Here is a 24,439-nt window from a genome sequence, read left to right as displayed (position 1 = left end):
CTGTGTAGACCATCCAGGTCTCCATAATCTGCACTGGTTACCCTGTTAGCATGCCATGGTCCACAGGTATACATCTTACTGTGGGGCAGAGGAGGGTTTTCTCCATGGTGGCTCCTGAGCAGTGAAATGATCTCCACTTGAAGGTCAGGCAGGCTGCAACCATGGAATGTTTATGTCAACAACTGGAAGTATACCTGTTTACCCGGGCATTTCCCTGACTTATTGTTGTTGTTGTTGTTGTTAAAAAATTTATACCACCCTTCATCTGAAGATCACGAGGCAGTTCACGATACCAGTGCCAGGTATTGGTGGTTACTGCAACTTATATTTTAACTTTGTTTATTGAACTGTTTTTATTTTGTGTGTTTTGTTTTGTTTGCAAACCACATTTTAGCTTCTTTTTGAAATTAAAGGTAGCATGTGCCTTCTATTATTAATAATATTTAATAAGCTTATTTCTATAAGAGTCCCAGTGTATGGCCCCCTTAAGCCACAACTCAGTTAATATAAATTTCTGGGACTTAAGCTCATATCATATGTGAGACTATGCACATGATAGTCTATGCAACAGATTCTATATATATATAAAATAATTTACATGCTTTTAGATTCACAAAATGTTTAGGGGTATGTGTACCCCTGTGTCCCCCCAGAAAAAAAGCTCTGAATACAGAGAATATCTTACCTGCGAAAGCTGGAAAGGAGGGAAGTGCAATAAGGATAATGAAAGCAAACTAAGCAATTGCAGTACAAACAGCATTATATATTAAAGCTGGTGCTTCTGAAATTAGAATGATATATAATTGTCAATGATTAAGAAATTAGGGTTGCCATATTTCAAAAAGTAAAAACCAGGACACCCCAAAAGTTGTTGAGAGCTTTTTTTTTTAGGACAAAGTGCTGCCTTTTGGAAATCCCAGAGATCAATTCCACCTTTGAAATCCTGGTAATGTCCAGTAAAATCCAGACATATGGCAGCCCTACATAAATGAAGATAGGTAGTGCAGAGTTAGGTAGTGAATCAGGAATATGGAAAATATTATTCTAGTAATGGCCTCTGAACTCACACTTCTTTGGCATGGATCACCATGTTTTAAGTGTTTAAAGTATTAAGGACTGAGTAAAGAAGGCCTGAATGAAGTATGATTCACAGTAATTATTTTATTTTTTTAATCTAGATTTTTTGTGTGTGTGAGTCTGGTTTGATTGAGTGTTGTGCTGATGTTTATCACACAGCCCTTTGTACTGATGATGTGTACCTTAGAAACCCAGTTTATGCAAAGGTCTGCACAATTAGAAAACAAACTGTATCTGATCCTGCCTTTGTTCATGGGTAGAAAATTCTGCCTGGGGATCATACACTCAGATACCTGGTTCCTTTACTGGGGGGAAAAACTCATTTATACCCTTGATAGGCTACTAAAGGAAGTGTACGTACTCTATACATATCTGTTTGTTGTCCCTAATCTCCTTAGGGCAAACGTGGTCTTTTCAGTCATAGAAATGTTTGCTCTCTTCCACTTCTGACTATGTCATCAGCAGCTTTTCAAATGTACTTTTCACCCGGGATTGTGCCAGTGGAGAGATCAGATGCAGGCCTTGGCTCCTCTCTCACTGTGGGAGAAAGGAGAAAGATGAACTGGGAGATTCTGCAGCTTCTCTCTCTTTAAAGGATTTTATTTATTTAATTTCTATACCTCTTTATACTTTTAATAAAAACTCTCAAAGCAGTTTACAGCATATTAAAACAATAAAACAATAGCCGGGCGATGTTCCTCCGGCCTCATGAGGATTCAACTCAGGACATAATACGGAGCCACTGAATAAGTGGGTCTTGGGGTTGGGGTGGCGGGAGAGATATGCCTTTAACTAGTAGAGCATTGCTTTGTTTCCCCATAGTTCTGTGGTTGCAAATACAATTTAAACCTTACCTGTCCAAATTACCTTTACCTTCCTTGTTCCTCCCAGAAATCACCTGCTAAGAAGCTAACTAATGCACTTAGCAAGTCTTTAAGCTGTGCTTCCAGCCGTGAACCTTTGCACCCAATGTTCCCTGACCAGCCTGAAAAACCTCTAAACTTGGCTCATATTGTGTAAGTATTTGTGTGCTCTGTAGATAATATCCTTTGTTCTAGGTGACCTACTGTTCATCCTGGTTTGAAGGCAAATGGAGGGAGGCCTCTTCATCTGTTCTCTAGAAATGCTGCTTATTAAACTATCCAATTGTATTATAGATTTAAGCATAACGTAGCTTCATGATACTGAAAAGTAACGGGAAACACTGGATCTCCCCCCCCCCCATTTTTGCTTAGCATCATAGTATAGCATTCTGAAATATTGGTGTGTGTTTTCTTAAATTTCAGTTTAGTGAGTCTTCAGTATACCAGGAGGCTAGAGCTGAATGATTCTGCTCTGTCTTGACCAGTGAAACAGTTAAATATCTAAAAGGTAAAGAAAGGAAACTAGAAATTGACATGCTCCAATATGGAAGCAGATTTCAAATTATTTATCTTACCAGCTCTCTCAAAATTGAGATTTTCTAAAATACATGCCTCAGTTCACACGAAGGCAATGCTTTCCTGCAGGAATTACAGTTATGAATTATGAAATCTGATAACCTGTGTGAGACAAAGTGGAACAAAGGTGCTTTGAATTGTTTCCTTTAACTGTTTCACATAGCCATTCCTTGATTTTTCCATAACTTAGATATGTATTATGTGGCAGCTGCAATGTGCTCCTTGTAAGAAGTAGGGAAGTGCGGTCAAAAATGTAGGAAAGCTACATTTCTACAAACTAAAGAAATTGCCATTTGAAGAAGTAGGAAGTTCATCTCTCAGCAGTATTTTCAGAGACCCTGTAAGTCAAGGGTGAGAACTAGTCCTTAGGCCTAATGAGACCCACTAGGCCATTTTGGCTAAGCCCTGCCCACTGGCCCTGCATCTGATATCATATATGACAGAGTGGCTGGGCCAAAAAAAAAAGTTTTCAGGCACTGCTGATCAGATGATTGATGGTGTCTGCAAAGCCATTTACAAGGTACTTTGAAGCTCTGGCTAGCAGCTGATTGTTACTGCTTCAAGAGAGCCCTGCATAGCTGACAGTCAGCTGATAGTTGGAGCTGTCCTAAGGAGTTCCCCATGGGATGTAAAGCACTAGAGGAAGTGCTTTGAATTAAAAATGCTTTCTGAGAGACTTCAAAGGTCCTTCCTATAACTGTTGATCGGCAGTTACAGCAACCACCTCTGAACTTGGACAGGTGTCAGTCACCTGCTATCATTAGGAGACCTGATGATTTGACAGGCAGACAGTCCTGCCTACCTGTCAAAGTTGGCCCACAGGGGTGGGAGAAATAAGTATCTGGAGTTGAGGAAGATACTGGTGATATCCAGGAATGCAGAATAAATACAACCTTGATAAAAGTATTTACATGAACAACTCCATATGCAGGACAGGAGATCTGATTTCTGGGATTGTGGTTCTGTGAGAGGTGACTGGCATGCTAATTCAGCATGTTAGAATCTGGCAAGCTAGAGATCCAACAGCAGCCATATACATTCTAATCACTTCTGCTTCAGATGTACTGTACATGCAGAATCTCCGTTCCTATCTCTGTGTACATAACAACTGGTGTATTTTCCCAGCACCGGTTACTCTAAACTCCTATGATATATATTTTTCACCTCTCTTTGGAAACAGTCTTTACAAAAACTGGTGTTTGGAAATGGCTTTAAAGCAGGGGTAGCCAATGTGGTAACCTCCAAATGTTATTGAACAACAACTTCCAGCATCCTTGACCATTTGTCATGCTTGCTGGGGCTGATGGAAGTTGTAGTTCAACAACTTCTGAAGGACAACCACATTGACTACTCCTGCCTTAAGGCATGCACAGAGGAGCTTCTGCCACTATAGAGTTGTGAGAGGATAACTTTGTAGCCTCAAAAGCCTGCTCAAAAGCTTAGTTGGCTTAAAAGAAGCAGCATGTATTGTAAGCTCTGGACTTCCTTTACTGCTCAGTTCAAAATCAGATCAATAAGAAGTGGGCTTCTGATATTCCAGTGATTTCTTCTCTGAGTCCCTAGAGCATCTGAGTGACTTGTAGATAATTATGTTCCCACAAGCACTTTTAAATTATACATTCATATAGCTGAATGGGCACAGGGATATATAAACATTCAGATAGTCAGCTGTTTAGATAGAATCATTCTGACAAGGATAATTCCCAGCATATTCAGATAATAATTGTGATTTGCTTAATGGGGTTTGGGTTTTTTTACGGTAACTGCTACTACTCCTGTGGTTCTTAAAGTGGTTCAGATCTCCATCACAGAGGTTTATTTTTATGTTCTGTGTTCCATTTACCTCAAGTCAAAACTTCCTTCATGTGGCTGTTCATTTTGTATTCACTGTTGCATGTGTTTTGTAGAAAATACAAGGAACATTATATTACATAATGACTGTCTGTGGTTGGCAGCACTGTTGGAAGTCACTTAGCCTGCTTTGACATGAAGACTCTCACGCAGATATTAAATACTGGGATATGATTATTAACTACGATCAGTCTAAAGCAATGAGCTGTCATTGGAAGACTGAACAGTGTATTGTTCTCATTATGATGAAGCTGTAATGGAAGCACACTATTTGTTTAACCTTCCCAAATCATAGAATCATCGATAGTGCTTTTCAAAACAGCATCTTACTTGATAATTCCTTTTAAATTAAATTTGCACCTGCTAAGAATATTAGTTTGAAATGCTAGACCCTCTACTTATTCCATTCCTTAGATGTCAAAAATAAAAGGTTGACTACTTAAGTCAGGGATGGAGAACCTGCGGCCCTCAAGATGTTTATGGAGTCTATTTCCCATCAGCCACAGCGACCATAGCCAATGATCAGAAGTGATGTGAGCCCACAGTGTTTGGAGGACCACAGGTTCCCCCACCCAGGTTAAATGGAAGCAAGCTACTGAAAAATTGATGGAAGCCAAATGAATCAAGCAGTTATGCTCAAAAGGAAACATTTTTGTGAATAGTTGATGTAATGCTATGGTTTATAGCTGAGAGCCATATCATATTGATGAGAGTTTTGCTATTTAGTTCAGGTTAGTATAGTTAGGTCTTCAGACTTGCCCTTACAGCCTTCAGTGAAAATCTCAAATTAGCCAGTACCTTCATGGTTTAAGAAGAAAAGAATAACTGTATGGGGACTTCAAATAAATATGCTGCAAATATGTGTATTTTTCCGCTTGAAAGATCTTTCTGTTCGAAGCAGAGCCTTCATTCCTTCCCATACCCCCACTTCTCCAGCTGGGGCCAACACTAAAATGCCTTCCTGCAGCTATGCCTTCCTCTACCCCCTGCCTCTCTCAGTGCCTCCTGAAGCAGGTCACCTAACTCTCCGACTTGGCAAGGCCCTGAACAACTACTCTTATTATACTATATCTCCACTTGCAAAAATCTGAGGAGGAGAGAGAAGCAAAACATGATCCTCTTCTTTGCATTATCCAGGATCAGCTACTCTATAGAAAGGACTTCTGTGTACATCTTTTCTACCTGTATTTTTATACAGAAGGCAATGGCTGCAGTTCACTAAAGTTTGTTGAGCTCATATCCCATTAAGATCAATGCAAGAAAGTATTTTTTTCCATCATTTTCAGTGGGAATTGTTCACTTATTGGAAGTGTGCAGAGGATTCAACAATTAGCTTCAGCTGGATTGGAGTCAATCTATTCACGTACAAGAAAATATACCAGATTCGGGAGGGAATTGAGCACTGTTCTTATAAGGATTTCAAAAACAACCAGCAATCTGGTCTCTTCTGATCCTAGGACAGGTGTAGGTAACCCAGATGTTGCTGAACTACAACTCCCATCATCTCTGGCAATTGACTATGCTTGCTGAGGCTGATGGGAATCGTGGTTCAGCAACATCTAGAAGGCCAGTGTTTCCCCACACCTGCCCTGGGACATTACCTCCTTCCTAAGAGAAAATATCTGTTCCTGACAGTGAGAGTGTTTGCTATTTTACTTTCACTTTTTCTGGTGGGGGGGGATTGAAAGCAATATTGAATACAATAATACAGAAATTAAAATGAACCAGTTGTGGAGCGGGCATTGTATGCAATACAGCTGATATAAATTAGCACAGGGGGAAAGATATGCTGCATGCAGTCCTTGGGAATATATTCTTACTAGACTGATTTTTATTCTTAAATGTAATGGAAGATAAACCGTATCATGAGGAAAAGCTCTAGGCAAGCATCCCAGCAAAAGGGGTATTTACAGCCACTTTTAATGGTATGCTTCATGTAAGGAAAGTCTTCCTTCCCCCTGCAGCAGCCACTTACAGTAAGGACAGAAATCTTTTGTAGAGCTACGCTTGCATTTGCACTTTCATTATACGCTGGTTTTAACATTGTATTTACTACCATGAGTGACTCCACCAGTGTAAGTGGAGGCACAGCAGTAAACACGTGGTTCAAACATTGTTAAATTCCATTGAGTAAATGCTGTAAGCAGCCAAGTAGTTTTAACTCCCTGTTTAGCATCAGTGAAATGCACTCGTGGCATGACCTGAGAGAAGAATTACCTTTCTATCTTAAAAAAGAAGTCCCTTGGTAAACTGCAATCTTGAATTTAACATTTTGCATGATGATATTGATATGTTCACCGAGATACTGCAGCTGCTCGCTGGTTTCCATTGAGACTAGATTCTGCCCCAAGGGTTTCATGTGATGGTGGGTGCTCAATAATGGTCCCATACAGGACTTGAACAGGGCTAGTGAAGGACATGGGTGGAGCCTAGCCTCCCCTTCCCCTGCCTCCAAAACACAGAGAAATATAAAACCTCACCCCACACAAACACATTTCCCCCCTGTCTCTCCATGCAGGGATCAGAAGATCTCAGCACATAATTCCTCTTCACTAAGTTCTCTTCGCTAAGCAGCTGGAGAGTCGTGAGGGTCAGAGGCACACAATGGGATCTCAGCAATCCCATCCCAAATCTCCTCCTGCTGATTGGTGCTGGGAATAGGTGAGGAGCACTCCAAGTGCTTTGCAACTGTACCCGCAACCTATAGTGAAAATGGGATGTGTGGGCTGCACAGAATTTGTCTGAGGTCCACCTGTGGGCCATGGGTTGCCCATATGGGATTTAAACACTGTTCCTGTCTGTTGTAATGGCCATTGCCTACAAACAAGCAAATGCAACCACTGGCTGACTACAACTGTCAGAGTCTCTACAAAGTGTTCCTCAGGTTTTGTTAATTACTTATTAGCTATTGGAGAAAGTTCAGTATTTAACGTATATTTTACTTGACAGCCATCAGAAACATCTTAAATGTCAACAGCTTGATTTTCATATTTACTGTGTCATATCCTATAGCTGGGATTCAAGATCAAACACAGACAAGCACTTGCGAACACTGAGCTGGAGTCTTTCCTTTTCTTTCAACAGACTTGTGTGCCATTTCACAAACTGATTTTGACACACAGTTGAATATGGGAAACTCACCTGAGTTTCAAATGCAGTTCACTCCCCTGAGCATTAAAGGCTGCTTGCCATATAACATGGGGGAAGGGCAAGAGCAGGTATAATCAGCTGTTTCAACCCAGTTAACAGAGTGTACACATTTTTCAAATTCTAATCTGTACCAGCTGAATTTGAAAAAAGTGAATTTTACGACTGGTAGCCATATATATATATATATATATATATATATATACACACACACACACACACACACACACACACACACACACACCTCAGGCAGAATATATAGAAGCATGCTTAGTCACATCAACAGGGTAAAGAACAGCTTCTGTCCGTGGGCTGTTAGGCTGCTGAATGAAAAGATAACAACAGGGCAACTGACTTTTGGGTTTGGTGGGTGTGCGTCAGTAAATGAGGGGAATTAAGACTAAGAGAGCTGGGGGGGGTGCTTGTGTAATCTCACTGTATACAACTTGTACAAGTGACTAAAGTATTTCAATTTCATTTCAATATATATAGCCTCTAAATAGTTTCACTGTTCTGGACATAGGAATTTGCTAGAAATTCTGACAGAATAAGTAACTTGTTATCTTGTAGAGATAAACTTCAGTAGCCCTACATGCATGACCCATTCTGTTACCCCCATCATGGGGCAACTTGTCAGGAAAGAGGGGTTGAGCCTGCAAGATGAGTATTAACTATGGCATAGATAGAATTTCCCTAACTTTGACACTTTCTAAAAATAAAATCTTTCAACTTAATTAATAGCTTCTTTTTATTTCATTTTTTGCTGCAAAAGAGATACCTGGTAAGTAAAGCATTACCCCTTAGTACATTTTTGATACGGTTGGAAATCTCATACGAATTATTGAGTATGCAATTTTATTTCTCGGGGGGGGGGGTCTTTTTCTACCATCATCCTTTCTCCTGAAGTCTCTAGAAGATCCCATGACCTAGAGAACAGGGAGAAAGGGATCCGGATTTTGACTGGGCATCCTTCTTTCTATGCCTAACTGCTTATTACTACTATGAGAATACAAGACCCAAGTATGGGTGGAGGAATAGGTGCCTGGGGACTGCAAGCCCATTACCATGAGGAAACAGTTGATGATAAATTGTAGGACATCACTGAAGATGTTTTTGCAAGCTTGTACCTATGTATTCTAGGTGGTGAAGAACAGATCTCGTGAGATTTGCTGGAGCCAATCAGAAGCACTATTAAAACAGAATCATCATCACTCTGAGCAGTGAGCTGCAGGCTTAGCACCTTCTCTGGAATAGTGAGAGAGAGAGAGAGAGAGAGAGAGAGAGAGAGAGAGAGAGAGAGTTTATATGGGAAACACTTTGACAGCCTTCCCCGACCTGGTGCCCTCTAAATGTTGCTAGACCCCCAACTCCCATCAACCCCAACCAACAGAGAGAAGTGTGGTGATTTCTCTCAAGAACTACAAGAATTCCTTAGTTCCTGCTGGGATTTACTATTCACAGGCAGGAGGAGCCAACAGTGACAGCTTACTGCTTTCCTCACACAGCTGGCTTTTGCATATTTGGCACATATGTACCACATACAGGAACCTGTTTCTGCATGCAGGTTGCATTTGATATTACATTGCTGAAATGCAAATATTTGGGGTTGAGATGTCCTCTATCATAGGGCCCAAGTATACAACAATACAAAACCTGTATTGGAGCACAGCAGCTTCCCCCACTTGTTCTGGCAACAAGAGGTGGCATAGGAAGGGTGATTAACAGGAAGGGCCATAGAGCATCTGCCTCATTTGGAGAGTGTCCCAGATTCAATACCCAGCATCTCCTAGTAGGATGGGAGAGACCCCAGTCTAAAACCCTGGAGAGTGGCTGCCAGTCAGTGGAGATAATACTCAGCTAGATGAAAATGATCTGACTGAGTACAATTCTCCTAACAGGATTCCTTTAAATAACATAAATACATTTACATAAATAGAAAAGCAATTGCTTCCCACCTTAGTATTGTTCCCTTTTTTGGAAACTAGTCACTTCAGGCAAAATCTTTATTATTTTTGGGCTATTTTTTATGCCTAACACTCCAGTACCCTTCTGGTTGTCCTGCAGATAATTTTTAAGCAATTTCTAAGGTATGAGTAAGAGAATGCAGAGGAAATAACAACCCTGTGTGAAATGGCCTGTTGTCTGTTGTCCAAGTAGGTTTCTGTGTATATTTATACCATGAAATAACCTAAAGTTCCTCATCAACGTAAGAATCTTAGTACAATTCCTATCTGAACCTTCTAAACAGCAAATGAAGGATAAATCTTTTGCAAAACTCCTGTTGTATGTGTCTTAGTCAACTCCGCGTGATACTTGTATATTTCAAATTCCCCTTCATTGCTACTTAAACATAACACCTTCAGGCTTAAGGAAAAACTGACTCCTCCTCATCATAAATGTGTTATTGAATAAGTGAGTTCTGTTTGGTTCTTTCCATTTGTAATCTCTGGTGGGCTAATGTTTCATGTTAATATGTGATGACTTTAAAAATTCAAAAAGTATCTACATTCTGAATGTGGAGTTGTTTGTGTGAATTCTGCACCAAGTGGATCCCCTGGTTTTCACCATGGCAAACATACTAAAGGAACTGTTTGTTGTGGCATTGTGAAAATGTAAGTTCATACAGCTGTTACATATGAAGGACTCCCTACACAGAAGCTTTCACACAATTTAAGTTTAAAGCAGGCACTATGTGGCCATCTAAACTGAGATTTTTTGTTATTAGAAATAGAAATTGAGACATTTGAGTCAGAGAGGGTTCTCAAAAAAGGGACTGTGTGCTTCTTCTTCGGGGGAAAAATCTTAGAATGTTAAACCAACAAGAAGTCAAACTGTACAGTTTGAAGGCTGTTGAAACAATTCTACATCAATTCTCCTTTATGAACTGCTTCCATTAGCTTCGAAAAAATACAACACAGTCAATGACTTTACTGAAGCAGGATGAAGAGCAAGCAAATTGCACACAGAATACTTCAGAATCTAAAAAAAAAAATGTTTTTCTAACACTCAGATCTGTTACTCCATGTAAAAGTTAAGTGCAAGTGTTTACTCAGGAGTAAGTCCCAGTTCAATGGGGATCACTCCCAGTGTGTTCAGGATTGTAGCCTTTGTTTTTTAAAATATAGATTTAGAGTACAAAAATAGAATATTCCAGCTTCTTATTGACTAAATGTATTTGTGGGTGTTGAGCTTCTGTATTTGATGCTCGTGATAAACAATATACTTCTTCACTGGTTTTTTTTGTCAAGGCCTCCCAGACCAGTCACCAGCATGAATGACACATTGTTCTCCCACTCTGTTCCCTCAGGAAGCCCTTTCACAAACAGAAGGTGAGTCTTCTTCCTGATATGTTTTCAAATAACAGTTCTCAAATACCTGTTTTATTGTATAACTTCTTCTCAAGCTTCATGAAAGCAATAATGGAAAACAGGCATAGAATGCTCAATATCTTCATTGTTTTAAACTGAGAAATTAAACTTATTTGTTACATTAATATCTCCACTTTTCTTCCAAATCTGCTCAGGTTCGCTATATCCTATGCTTTCAAACCATGCCCTGGGTTCAGAGATGCACGTGAATACAGGGACATAACATCTCCACTCCAAATCACTGATTTGTTGGAGGCAGAATGAGCAACAACCTCAATAACTCCTTTTTTTCTCCTTCCTCCTCCTCTCACAATCCTCCCTTGGTTATTAAGCCAGTTTTCTGTGACTAACAAACTAAGAAACAGCGATTTAAGTATTCTATACAAACCAGGATTGTAAACCATAGTTGGATCCTAGTTTGCAATCCTGGTTTGTAGGGAACACTTAAATCAGTCTCCTGGCTTGGAAATCACAGGGAAACTGTGCTATAACAAACCAAGAAGTTACCTCTGAAGATGAGTATACAAGATGAGGAAAGATGAGTCATTGAGCTTGCTCTTCGTTCTCCAACATAGCATTGTTTGCTGAAATTGAAGCATTGAGTTTGATCCATAGAGTTGCTCATTTTGCTTTTTTTATTTTTTTGTTCTAGTGATGTAGAATTAGGGCTGTTTGGGGAACTCAGTCTTTGCAAATTCAGATATTAACTGGTCTGATCCAAACTTCCTAGACTAATGTGCAGATGAAAATATAGCTACCCATTGCATTTAGCAGGTCTTGACAAACAAACAATCAAGTATGTTTTAAAATGCATATTTTAAGAGGAAATACATTTTAAAATACATATTTAAATGTGATTTTTATGTGCATGCATGCAGATTTCTTTAAAAAATCACAGATTAATGTGGAAATGGGCTGCAATGCATCTACAGGTGAACCCATGCAAAAATTACATGGACCAGAGAGAGAATGATCCGTTCATCTCTAATCAATCCAAGTCAACTGCGACCATAGAGATTAGCAGTAGGACTGGTTTGAGAAGCATGGCCACAGTATGGAACGGGTTGGGATGCAATCCATAATCAGTTTAATCCAGAGGATTGAAGCTTCCACAGGATACATCTGAAAGTATCATTTGAAGCAGACTGTAGGCACATAAATACCAAGGAACAGATGAGGACCTGCTGCCAAGTTGTTCTGATATGAAAAAAACCACACAATGATTTAAGGATTCTATGTAACCTGAATCCTGGCAAACGCCCACTTATTTTATGTTCCTTGATAGCTTGCCACTAAGATGGTGTAAGTCACCCTTCACAATTCCTTTTATTGCCCCTCCAACCTGTCAATTGCTCTTTTGGAGCAGGGCTTGCTCAGTCCCTTCCACTTCACTGTCTTTTTCACTCTTTGCTCCCTCTTTGCTGCTCTTGCTGCATTTCTCAGTCTCTATTCTAACTTTTGAATCTCTCACTATCCTCCTACTGCCTTTAATTGCATCCACTTCTTTGCCTCTAGCCTCCCCCTCTTTCCCTCTTACCAGTGTTTTTTTCTTTCTCTGCACTGCTTCACTTATACTCCTTTCTGGCTGTGTCTCAATTTCTCTAACCATCTCTCCTCACTTTCCCTCCTTCAGACCTTCTGCTCCTGTTGTATCCACTCTGCATTTATTAAACGGCAGGTTAGATGTCTCCATGTCTTACAGAGCATTGCTCTGCCCCACCTCAGGGGCAGACTTTGATAATGTAATGCCCTCGGCACGTCCCCTAAATATGTCTTATTTTCACAATAATTCATTTTGGCACAGTTGCTTTTTAATGGATCGGTATGGTGGCTTGTCTCCCTGATAGCAGGGCAATATGTTTGCCACCCTTTGTGTATTTAAGTAAAGTAAGGGAGATTCCAAGATGTTTGCTGAAATGGCTTGCTGGGCAGGATTGAACCTCTATGCTAGCTTCCCAGTAGGTTGGCCACTATTGCTTCCCGGAAAAGGAACAGTGACAGGGAGGTTGGCCCAATGCACTGGCAGGAGCACTCGATTGGCTCTGCCTGAGTGTTTGCCCTGTGCCAACCTCCCTCCCACTCACCACTCTCCATCTGAATAAGCAACAGCAACCCACTTGGCCAGGAATCCAGCATAGCAGCTTTGCCTCACCTGGTAAGCTGTTTCTCGATGTTTGTATGCAAAGGTTGGTTGTACTCCATGTTCAGGTACTATGAATTGGGCATGGATGAAATAACAACTTCCTAGGTGCAAGGAGGCTTATTACCTGAATATTGAGGTTCAATCCCCTTTATTGCCAGCCAAGTTTTGTTATCCATGTCAACTGTTGTCCTATTCTGTGATGGATCCGAGAGGTCACTTGTCTACATTTTCTTTGAACCTTATGTTTCCCTCTCCGAATGACCTCTCGGTGAATTAATGTGCAGTCTGATCCAATCGTGGTGGGGTGTTTTGTGTGTGTGTGTGTGTTTTGCTTCCAGTCCTTATTAATTTGAAACATTCATTCATTCATTCATTCATTCATTTATGTCAGTATCCTATCCACTATGGCTGTAAACTAAATGCTTTCCCCACCAAACGTATCCCCATGTATTTCTGTTTGCACAGACTGTTAATGAGATTTCATTGTTTGAATCATTCAGGTTACATGAGGGTATAAATGTAGCCAGTCCTGTGGCTGATGAGCACTCTCTTATAAAGCTGTATGTAAATCAGCTTCACAACAATTTACGGTCAGTATAAGAAGAGCACTAAACTACTAACTGATGTAGTTCTGTAGCTAGTACATTAAAATCAGTACATTAATATATTAGTCATACTTCAGAAGTACTAACGGGGGTTGTTTTTTAGACAAAAGGAATACTGTGGTTTTAATGAGACTTCAAATGGATCTCATGCTGAGCTTGAACCGTCCTTTTATCTTGCATTTTGCACAGGGCAAGTATTTAAATGAATAACATGCACTTGCCACAGTTTAACCCTTAGGCCTGCTGACCTGTCTAGTTTAATTTTAGTGCCTTTCCTCCAAAACGCAGCTCAAAAAGAAGCTACATAATCCTCACAAAGGCACACCAATTCACACAGGGATGCAGCTTCCCGCATATAGTTGAGGTTGGCTTGGCAAACCAGTTACAGAGTGGGCAATGTTAAATTATGTACAATCAGCACAGCTGTAAGTGATGCCTCTCAGTGTCCCAAATAGCCGGTGGACCCACTAAGGACTACAGAGGGTTAAAATAGAAGTTGTTTTAATGGTGTGTTCGAGTCCTGTGCTTGGGATTCCCCATACATTTTTCTTTAAAAAAGCAACTGCAGTGGCTCTGATCCAGATTGACAGCATGGGGATAGGATTTAACCTTTTCATCTGGTGCTGTTTCCCTGCTGAAATATATCACACAAACTGCAGCTTGCCACTGACAATGAAATATACTGTCAACATTTAAGTAGATGGTTAGTTGTGCAAAAATCTTATTTTAACATGAAACTTGGAAATCTATAAAACATGCTTTTTATCTGAGCAGTCCTGGATGTTTCTTGAATGTTATTACATACATTCTGTTGTTTGTGACCCTGACTTACTAAGAAGGTAACAAAACAATATAGTAAAATAGCAGCATCTGAATCTTTTATGTTATAGTAGTGAAGAAAGTCTCGCAGTAAGTGTGAAATGCCTGTATAAAATCAATGCTTTTAATATCACTTGAGTTCACTGTACACCACATATCTCTTGCTCTTTGTTCACCGTAGACATTATATTTTAGAGGAGCTGTACTCTTTGACAATAATTTACTATCCAGTGTAATGAAATCTAATAGTCTATGTTGCTCTTTCACTTTACTTCCCATAAATACTTTTCCCATGGAATTCTAGTGTTAGCACTGATTCATCCATTCATCAGTGATGCTCAAATAACATGGTGCTCAAATAACTTCCACATAAGTATTCTGGTGTTGCCTCTTTTTGTATGGTGAAACTGCCTGTTCTTAATCCCCTACTTGTGGGCTTCCCAGAAGCACCTGATTGGCCTGATTGGTTAAAACATGTTGACTAGATGGACCTGTTGGTTTCCTCCAACAGGGCTAAGTTTATGTTCTTAGTCACATATATGCAATTTTAGAAGTCCAGGAATAAGCATAAAAACTGCATGCATGAACCATACCTATCTTGATTTTTCACATACTTAATTAAAGCCAGTTAGTCCACAGAGGACATTTTTACAAGTGATGTCAAGAGCAAATTTTATCCCTTGTGAATTACTGTGACATAGATACTGAGCTGTAAACTCACTTTAAATTGGGCCAAGGGCTCAGAATATGAATATAAATGTGAATTTTAAATGTTTGATGCACTGTTTTGTTTATATGTGAACGGGCACAATTGTGAATGGAAATTTTAGTGTCAATTCTGTGCTCTTAGGTTAGAAGTGGAAAAATTATATAATAATGCAAATGCTCAGAAAGTAGCTTTGTAGCATCTATGCAGAGATGTGAAATTTTAATGATGGTTTCTGCATGCCATGTACAAACACCCCTATTTTGAACACTGGGTGTTAGACTCAAAGTTACTTTGTTAAACCCCTGGGTGCTTTTTCTGGAACAGGATTATTATTATTATTTTAAAGCATAATATTTTCTCTCTTGGTAAAAGCAACTAAGAGGTTACTGGCCAAAATGTTTAGAAACAACAAGCTTGGACAAGAACCATAAATGATCCTGTTAACTGTGCATGTTAGACTCATTTCAGAAAATGGTAGATGGCACACTCTTTCTGTTAGCTAAAAGCGTACTCATGCCATTTTTATAACTGAACAAATAAAACCAAACTGTTACGTAAAACTGATATAAAATGTAAGTTAAGATAGGAAGAAGTACATGTGTGTGCACACAATAAATTGTCAGTCTTCAAAACAATGGAATATCATTCTACACTTCCATTAATATATGTAGTGGTTCTAGGGGTTGCTCGTGCGTAAGCCAGTGCAAACACCTGGCTGGGTTGCCTGAGTGAACCTTTTCTGTCCAGGCAGCCACTCACCCATGGCTGTCTCAATCGCTGGCAGAATCCGTCAGTGGGCGTTTCTTAAACTTCTTACAGCAAAGAAGCTCTTTGACGCCCAGTCTTCTCCTACTCTCTCTGCGCGATAGCCTTCTGCACAAGGAGGGCGTAGGCAGCGGAGGACCCCTACTCTCCCCGCTGGTCCCCAGCAAGGAGTCATGGGACCACCCCGCCGCTTCCCCCATCTGCCCCCCTTCTCCACTGGTGCTACGCTGATTCTCTTCCCCAGAAGATGGGCTGCCTCTCCCAATCCCGGGACGCTCTCTGGAATCCCTCTGGATTTTGCTCTCGCCCTCCGGCACTGATGGCAGTTCCCTGACAATATATTATGGACATGATCTAATTGTGAAACTAACCCCATGAGCCCAATGAGTCTTTAAACATGTTTTTTTTCCTGAGCAGGAGTTGCCTATGTCACATAACTGAGGAGACTTGTATCGTGGCTAGTCTTATCCTCTGGTCATTGCTACCATTTTGTGGGATTGAATTCCATATCTGAACTGTATTTGTCTGTACTGAATCTTCCAATTCACCTTTACTGGATTGCATGGGTTCTAGAACAATAAGAGAGGGGGAAATAAATCTCTCTATCCATACTTTGAATGCTTATATACTCCTCTATAATGCCCACTCTGTTTCTAGACTAAAAAAATCTCAGGTGTTGTAAACTTTCCTCTTTCCAGTCCTGTGATCATTTGCCCTTTTCTGTACCTTTTCCACCTGTACAATATCATTTTTGAGGTAGCATTTGTATGGTCCATATCTGTGAACATATCAGCTAATGCAATGCTAGGCTAGCTCCCAGGCCTTATTATTAAAAGAGAGAGTGATAATAGCGTCTTCTGGGCCTTGGATAGGGAGCCTTAGTATGTCCCTTATTGTGTTAATGTTGGAATTATGCCTTGTTTAACTAGGTTGAAACACGATTTCTCTTCCATAGCTTAGTTACTGCCTTCTATTAATATCAAAGTATGCTTTAAAAAAAAAACTTTTTCAGGGCATGTTTGTGACTGAGAAAAGATTTCACTGATACAGTGCTAGCACAAATATTTGTAAGGAAGCAAGATCACTGGCAGTCTGAGAAGTCTAGAACAGGTGGTGATTTTTCTCACCTTCATAGGAATATGGCATCATTTTGATTTGGTATGTTACTTAAATACTGCCTCTCTTTGCACTTTTATTCAGTTAGTTGATGAAAAACGAATGTCAACATACAAGTTACAGGATACAGCTAGAGCTGAGATGAAATCTCTCAGAACATATTTTTCTGAGATGATTTCTGGGACATTTCTTTTTCTCACCTAACTAGAAAAAGCATAACAGGTCAGGAGAATTTTACCTAAATATTCTTGGCACTTTTTTGTGTCTGGTGGTTGCTGTCTCCCTGCTTCCCTTGCCCTTGCCCCCACCATACAATGCACCAGAAAAATATACTAGCTCCAGTGCATTACAGAGAGTGTAAAATTGATAGGCTATTTGTACACAGCTGTAGATAATCACCATGTTGGGGAGTTTTTTGCTTGCTTGGGGGATTCCACCACCTGCATATTACAATGGTATGAATGCATCACATTGACACAGAGATCTGTGCATGCATGGTAAGGCCAACCATGCTGCAAAAGCCTGTGTCACCCACAAGATAAGTAGAACTGGAGACTGGAATCTGTTTCAGATTCTAGAAGCATGAAGGAAAGCCCACAGATAGATAACTTTTCTGGAGTGGGACTGAGTGGTGAACATAACCAGGAACAGACGCTGTATCATTTGTAACCTGACGTGTTCACCAGGATCCTGTGGCCTAGATACAGATACGGGCCCCCCAATGTGCATATGAAATTTGAAGACTTACATTGTGTGCGTGGAACTATTCTCCTTTACATAGAACATTCCCAGTATTAAAAAGAATAGCATATTCCCTTGCACTCATGGAGTTCCAGTTGAACAACGGAACACCATAGTTTTTCATATAATTCCCACTATGTGAAGCAGAGATCACTGATTTCATGGGAAACTGCTTCCAAATTAGTGTGCTAAAATATTCACTTCTAAGCCATCAATTTCAATGGAACCCAAACAGACTTCACTCCCCATACTTTAGTAAGTAAAGGATTCTCCTCCACTATACCACAACTACTTTAATCGCCTCTTATACGATGTTGTAAATGGAGAAATCCATTCCTCTACATGGCATACAGCCCTTTGGCTATAATATGCATTTTATTTATAATAGCTGGAATGAAAAGATTGCTATGGAATGGATAAATCGGAATGGAAAACCTGGAGCAGAAAAGAAAGTATTTATGCCGTGTTTCAGAATGGCATCAAGAAATGTTGTTGTGGTTCTGTATATATTTAAACATAAAAATGCAAACGTAAAAGAATATAGTAACAAGTAAGCATGGTAGAGCACTATATAAGATCGTAATACTTTCCTATGTTTAAATCAGAGATCATTTTAAAAATATTTGTTCAATGTGAACATTTTCTTGGAGATCATCCATAACGGGGAGAATATCCTTCTATAATGGCAAAGAGAACTGTGTCTTAACTTCATCCCCACCCCGCCTAGCTGAAATGCTACCCTAGAAAATGCTTTCTAAAGAGTTGGCAGCATTAAGTCTCACTCCACACAGTACGTGGCTTGCAGCTTAACAAGTTAAGGCTGCAAACCTAAATGTACCTTCCTAAGCTCCAATGAGCTTGGTGGATCTTATTTTCAAGTGGATATGTGTAGCATTGCAATTTAAATAGGGTTTTAGAAACCATTTTGGCTGAAGCTTATGATGTATCAGCTTCCTCTAAAATGTTTATAAATCAAAGAAGTAGACTTGTAGAAAATCACCATTCTGTTTTGTACGTTTTAGACTTTTAGAGCAATTTTAGCATTATCTTTTATTTAAATCACTTACCTATGTTGTAGAGTTCAGTGGATTTCAGCCTTCATGGTTTACTGTCTTAGTTGTCCTGTCTCATTAACTAGCTCTCCTTACAAGAATAATGAAGTAGAGCAGAACAAATTGCTGGCTAGGGCTGCTCCAGCTTTTTTGAAAGGCAAAGGGTAAGTTTTAAAAAGTGCATCAGTAGCTTGCACTAACACAACTAAAGCAAATGCCTTCTCCCCTGACTATACTGTGCATTCCACAAAACGTATCAACGGGAGAATTTTAATTTCCTCATAATTTATCTGCCAGCTGGATCAAGCACAAATAAACAGAGGCATATGAAATATAGTAACACACTTGAGGTCTTGCTATGACATCTTAAAATACAAGTAATTCTACATTTTGATGTAGATTTGTGTATGCTTAGTTAATTTTTGCACTTCAGTCCTAAGAGCCAATCTATACAGATCGACCGATAATGGAGTGCACGGTTCCTAAGACTGTAGCATTTCATTCTGTATTGGGGAAATCAGGGGTGTAGTAGCTGCTTGGGTACCTGGGGTGCCACAAGCTGCCCACAGGGCGGGGCGAGCAGAGCTTTCATGGAGGCCACCTCCCCCTCAGCTGTAGGGCAGATGCAAGCCCCATGTTGCTGTTTCAGGCAGCTTGGAGCCTGCAGGCACCTGAGCCACCACATCACTCCCAGGAGAGACATGTGGCTTGCGCTGTAAGTGCCGCCCCCACAGTGTAGTGCCCAGTGCGCCCCCCTCCAAGCTATGCCTCTGGCGGAAATCACATGTTTGTTTGACCCCCTCGCATCAAAACATACCCAGCCACAAAAACCTTGCACTTTGTGTGAGAGTGTTCTAACCTAACCACTAGTTTGCTAGGTCCAAAAAAACATTTCGCATGGGCAAGCAGTCTGACATGTAATCTTCTACATATAATTTGAAATGGTTCATTCTAAGAACTGTGTCACATGGTTGTTGGCTTGTTTCTATTTGCATGTGTAGATTGGCTCGCCTGACTGATGTCAGTTGAATTCCCCTTTAAAATAAGTGTGCTTAGTACTTGAGCTAAAGGTTAGCAATTTCTTATATTCTAAATTATGCTTCATTGTAGCACTAATCCAAGGCCAGATCCTGCATGGTCCTTGAGCATCTCTGCTGCTTTAGCTTTTGTAGGTGCTGATATTCTTGTCTTGCAGGCCCACTTTCTTAATATCTCTAAGTTCTACCTTGATTGGATGGAATTGATAACCATTTCAACACTTGTTTTATGAAGAGAGAAAAAATACATTTGACTGCTCATTTACAAATTCTCATTTCACACTCTTACTTGCTCCTGCTTTCTCTGTTTATTTCTCTTTGTCTGTCCGGACTATACCCTTTTCCCCCCAACCCTGTTTCAGGTTACAGTATAGCCTCGATGTTGCAGACAGGCTGGCTGATGAACATGTTCTCATTGGGTTGTATGTCAACATGCTCCAGAACAACCCCTCACGGTTAGTGCAGGCTGGGCACCTTGGTGGGGAACTTTAGAGACAAATCCAGGCCATTACAGAATGCAACTCCTCAAAGGACTGCGCAGAAACTAAACTGACTGGCCTGGTCCTCGTTCCATTGGATTTCAGCACTGTTAAATATTACAAACAGTAGAATCACTACCATGCACATTGATTTGTGTTAGTCTCTAAAAGGCAATCATTAGTGTGCTTATCAATATTATACATACTCTGACCCATTTATCCTACTAACTGACCAACTGGGTGACAATCTACATGAGCCACCACAGATTGCTGCATATGTAAGGAATATTCTTAAGTTTCTTTTTGTGTGAAATCTGTATGAAAATTCTCACATCCAGTTGTCAAAAACACATGATTTCACTGAAAAGACACACATGACCATCACCCTTCAATTCACATAAAGTGTATGTTCATCATTACATATTGATCTACAACTTTCTTATATGGAAGTGACATCTGAATGCCTTGATGAATAAGCAGCATTAAATCCAAATACAGTAATCAGCATAATTAGGTGTTTTTTCAGAATGTACTGTTGGCAGTGGTTGTTACTAATAATTGTTTCTTTTGCGCTTTTAATGTGCATATTGCTTTCCTGGTTTTATGCTGTTTATACCTAAAACAGTCGTTTCAGATAAAGACAGTTACTTATCCAAGCATCCAAGGGGTTCACGGCTAAGCAGAAATTTCATCTCAAATCCCTCAGGTCCAACACCCTATCAGTTAGTCCATGCTAGAGTGTGTACGACAGAATGCACAGATTCAAGTATTCTTTGGAATATTTTTTCAAGTGAAGAAATACAGTGGTTGAATAAGAGGACTTTTTATTTGCCTGCTCTGTTGCCACTGTAGAGCTGTACCTTAGACTGATCTCAAAAGCAGTTGCTAAAAGGTTGGTTGAAAGCATGTGGTGGTCCACCCTATAGTGTCTACAGAATAATGAATGCTGGGCATCACACTCATGAAGTATTTAAGGTATGGGATCATGACTTAAACTTGGTTTTGGATTCTGTAAAACACATTTTCCTCAGCAGACATTTAAAAGGACGCCTTTTTCGATGTAAGACTGGAAAGCTCCCTGTGTTGTGACGTGAATATATCCTTTTACATGGTTAGATAACTGATGGGCATTTTCTGAACAGAGTGTTCTGGTATAATAAGCCATCCTGCTCTGTCTATGCTTCTTGCTAGCTATAGCCATTTACTTGCCAATTGTTTTTGATATCAGTCAAATTGAGGCCCATTCCTTTTTGTATACACTTGCTAGATGGAGCTGATGTAGTTTGAGTCCACATGCTCAGTGCGGAGAAGAAACTGTGTGCCATGATAAACCCTTAAATTGAATGCTTTTGAAGGTTTGGATGGGTAAAGAAATAATGAAATCCTTTATAGTTCAAACTGAAGCAATGTGTAGTGCAAAACATGATTATTGACATTCAAAGATTTCAGTATTAACGTACTTGATTGAAAAGAGCACCAGTCATTCCCATTATATTAACAGGCAAAATTAGCTAACAGACTTAACCATGTATTACATAATGCTTTGTGGTAGGGAGTGGAGAAGTGCATAGTTCTGAATATTTAAGAGCTCAGGCAATATGTTATTCCTGAGCATTATATAATTTTTATAGACTGGCATCAGTCCTGATACTGTCCGTCTGCTATTGTCTGTGGTTATGCATTTAATTGGTAAGTGGCCATAAAGTTTTTGTACAGCAGGCCACAAAATTCCCAGCTCTAACTAATAAAGGTCTGCCGCTTGCAGTCTAAGGAAGCAAAACCACTGTTCACTATGTCCACTGTTACTAGGACCAGAAGCAATTTAGTTCAAATTGCAAAGAGACAAACTCAGACAAAGGTTTAGGGCAACTTTTTATAAGAAGTAATGGAGCATGCAGAGTAGAGACAATTGGGAATCTTCTATTGCCATTTGAATGCAAGCCACAGCTTTATCCAATAGAGGTCTGATTGCTATTCAGTGTGGTAGCAAATGATCACATGTAGCAGCAATGCCTGATACTGCCACAGTGCATGTGATCCATTTCCAAAAGCCATTATCATCCTAATGAAATACTAGCACTAAAAAACCAAAAGAAATCCTCAAATAAAGCAAAACAGCATATCTTCACAGATGCTAACATAACATTAGTTCTGAACTCTACATACTGTACAGCCTCATCCAAATGGTCTGGGAGGCATCAGTGATATTGAAAGGATTGCTAGCTGCCCTAGCCTGCTGTTGTATGTTTAATGCACAGAATTTCTGAAACATTCATGGCATGGAAATAATATCACTTGCTAATCTTGGTGCATCAACCTTCTGCTAAGAGACGTATTTACAGCAGCCAGTTGAAAAGTTGACAACTCCAAGGATACTTGCAGTTAAATAGGAGTAATGTCCCCAAAAGGCTACACTGACATGAGGGACATAAATGACTTCAATCAATCAAGATATTTGAATAGCCAAGATTGAGGCGTGTTGGTTCCATAAACATTTTTCTCATGCAAATTTCAAAAATGAAATGTACTTTTAACTTGCATTTATTTTTGGCATGTGGGCACGGGGAGTAATTTTCCTTCAAATCAGAGTGGCTTGTGTTTACTGGAGTGTGGGTGTCTTTGTTTCCTTTCCCAGGCAAGTGTGATATGACTAATTTGTTTGAGCCATCTGAGTTGACTTCGGGTGAATTAGCACACTCTAGTAGTCTCAGAAAATCTATCAACTGAGAAATAGCTAGTGGTGTTGCCTTGCCCTTTCCCACTTAATATTATACAGGTATATATCAAAATAATACCTAGAATTACTTTCTCCCACAAACTTGCAACCACAGTGTCCAAGTGTATGTTCATATGTTCTGTTGTCATGACAGCAAACAAGTGATGGAATTGTCACCTCTTGACTTGCCTAGAGGAGAGGATAAATAGGATTGTTCTGGTTTTCCATCCTATCTAATGACTTTTTCACTACGAGAATTATTTGGGATACCCCTGGCCTTTCACAGCATATTTGGAAGCAGTTTTGCTTTACTTTCTCCCACAATTCAATAGGCACTATTAGACATGCATGGAATATTTGAAAGGAAGGATCCTGCCTACACCACCAGACTCTGTGGTAACTGTGGTGGAGTTTCAGCCTTTCTTCCTTATTTGTGACTAACTGCTATCTACTCTTAATGGGAAAAAGTAGAATACTTTTCTTGGGGACAATGTTGCACCTCCTCCCCCCTTCTGTTATTGTTACAGTGGCCCAGTTCGCACAATTCAAACCATGGCTTATTGGGAACAAGCAAATATGTGGGTTCCTAGAAAGAAGATCACAACCACATCACTCTTCCTCCAGTTCTGCTCCACTGCTGTGAGCTAAGCCTTGATTTGGCTTAGTGTTACATTCAAACTTAGGCTTGATCTCCCCAAGGTTTGTTCCATGGCTTACTGCTCTTGATTTGTCACAAGCCTAAGTCTGGATGTACTGCTAGGCCAAGCCATGGCTTATTTTATAGCAGCGCAACAGCAGTAGAACCAGAGGAGGAGGAACAACACGGCCACTGTCTTCTTCCCAGAAACCCCATGTTTGCTTGTGTGTGCTGTTCCATGATTTTGCTTAGCAGTGTGTGTGTGAACCAGGCCACTGTGGTCACAGTGTGTCTGTACGTATAAAGGACACAGACATGGGTTGCATCTTCAACAGTGTCCTTGTGGGCCCTTCATCTACTATGCCTTGCCATGCTTATTTTCTTGAACACAATCTATTGATTTTTTTAAACTTATCGTATATTCCGGTGCTTAATTAAAAACTATATGACTGAAAATTTTGCTTCTAATAAGTTGTCCTGAATGAAACACTTATCTTCACTCTTCCTCAAGTGTTGTTTCTTTCACATTTTTTGTTCAGTTTCAGTTTTTATACATACACCATTTAAGCAGATGGTTTTTACTGAAGGATGAATCCATTCTCTTGGGGGTGGGGGAGGGAGAGAGAGAGTCTGTAGCAAGACAATCTAAACCATACACAGAATTCCCAGTGGTCTCTTACCTTGCATTTAGAAAACAGTGTGTTGTAATGTAGAAGATAAAATTTGCAGAACTTTGCC

The 24,439-nt window shown here is 40.0% G+C and overlaps 1 protein-coding gene across 50 annotated transcripts in view; it reads left to right on the top strand.

The window, feature by feature from the left end:
- DTNA (dystrobrevin alpha) overlaps positions 1-24,439 on the top strand; it is a 182,452-nt gene that overhangs the window by 130,211 nt on the left and 27,802 nt on the right. For 17 of the 50 annotated variants that reach the window (XM_083449905.1, XM_083449933.1, XM_083449898.1 and 14 more), the window contains 5 exons: positions 1,969-2,093; positions 10,763-10,843; positions 13,526-13,615; positions 18,919-18,996; positions 20,232-20,324. In XM_083449905.1, the coding sequence (XP_083306031.1) occupies positions 1,969-2,093; positions 10,763-10,843; positions 13,526-13,615; positions 18,919-18,996; positions 20,232-20,324 (467 nt within the window). The remainder of the gene's footprint in view (positions 1-1,968; positions 2,094-10,762; positions 10,844-13,525; positions 13,616-18,918; positions 18,997-20,231; positions 20,325-24,439) is intronic. The other 33 variants (XM_083449925.1, XM_083449907.1, XM_083449903.1 and 30 more) reach the window with 5 other exon arrangements.

The sequence above is a fragment of the Podarcis tiliguerta genome, assembly GCF_965153285.1.
Source record: "Podarcis tiliguerta genome assembly, chromosome: 7".
NCBI classification, from domain to species: Eukaryota; Metazoa; Chordata; class Lepidosauria; order Squamata; family Lacertidae; genus Podarcis; species Podarcis tiliguerta.
The sequence above is the reverse complement of the archived record's forward strand: the minus strand, read 5'-3'. Positions and strand labels throughout refer to the sequence as shown.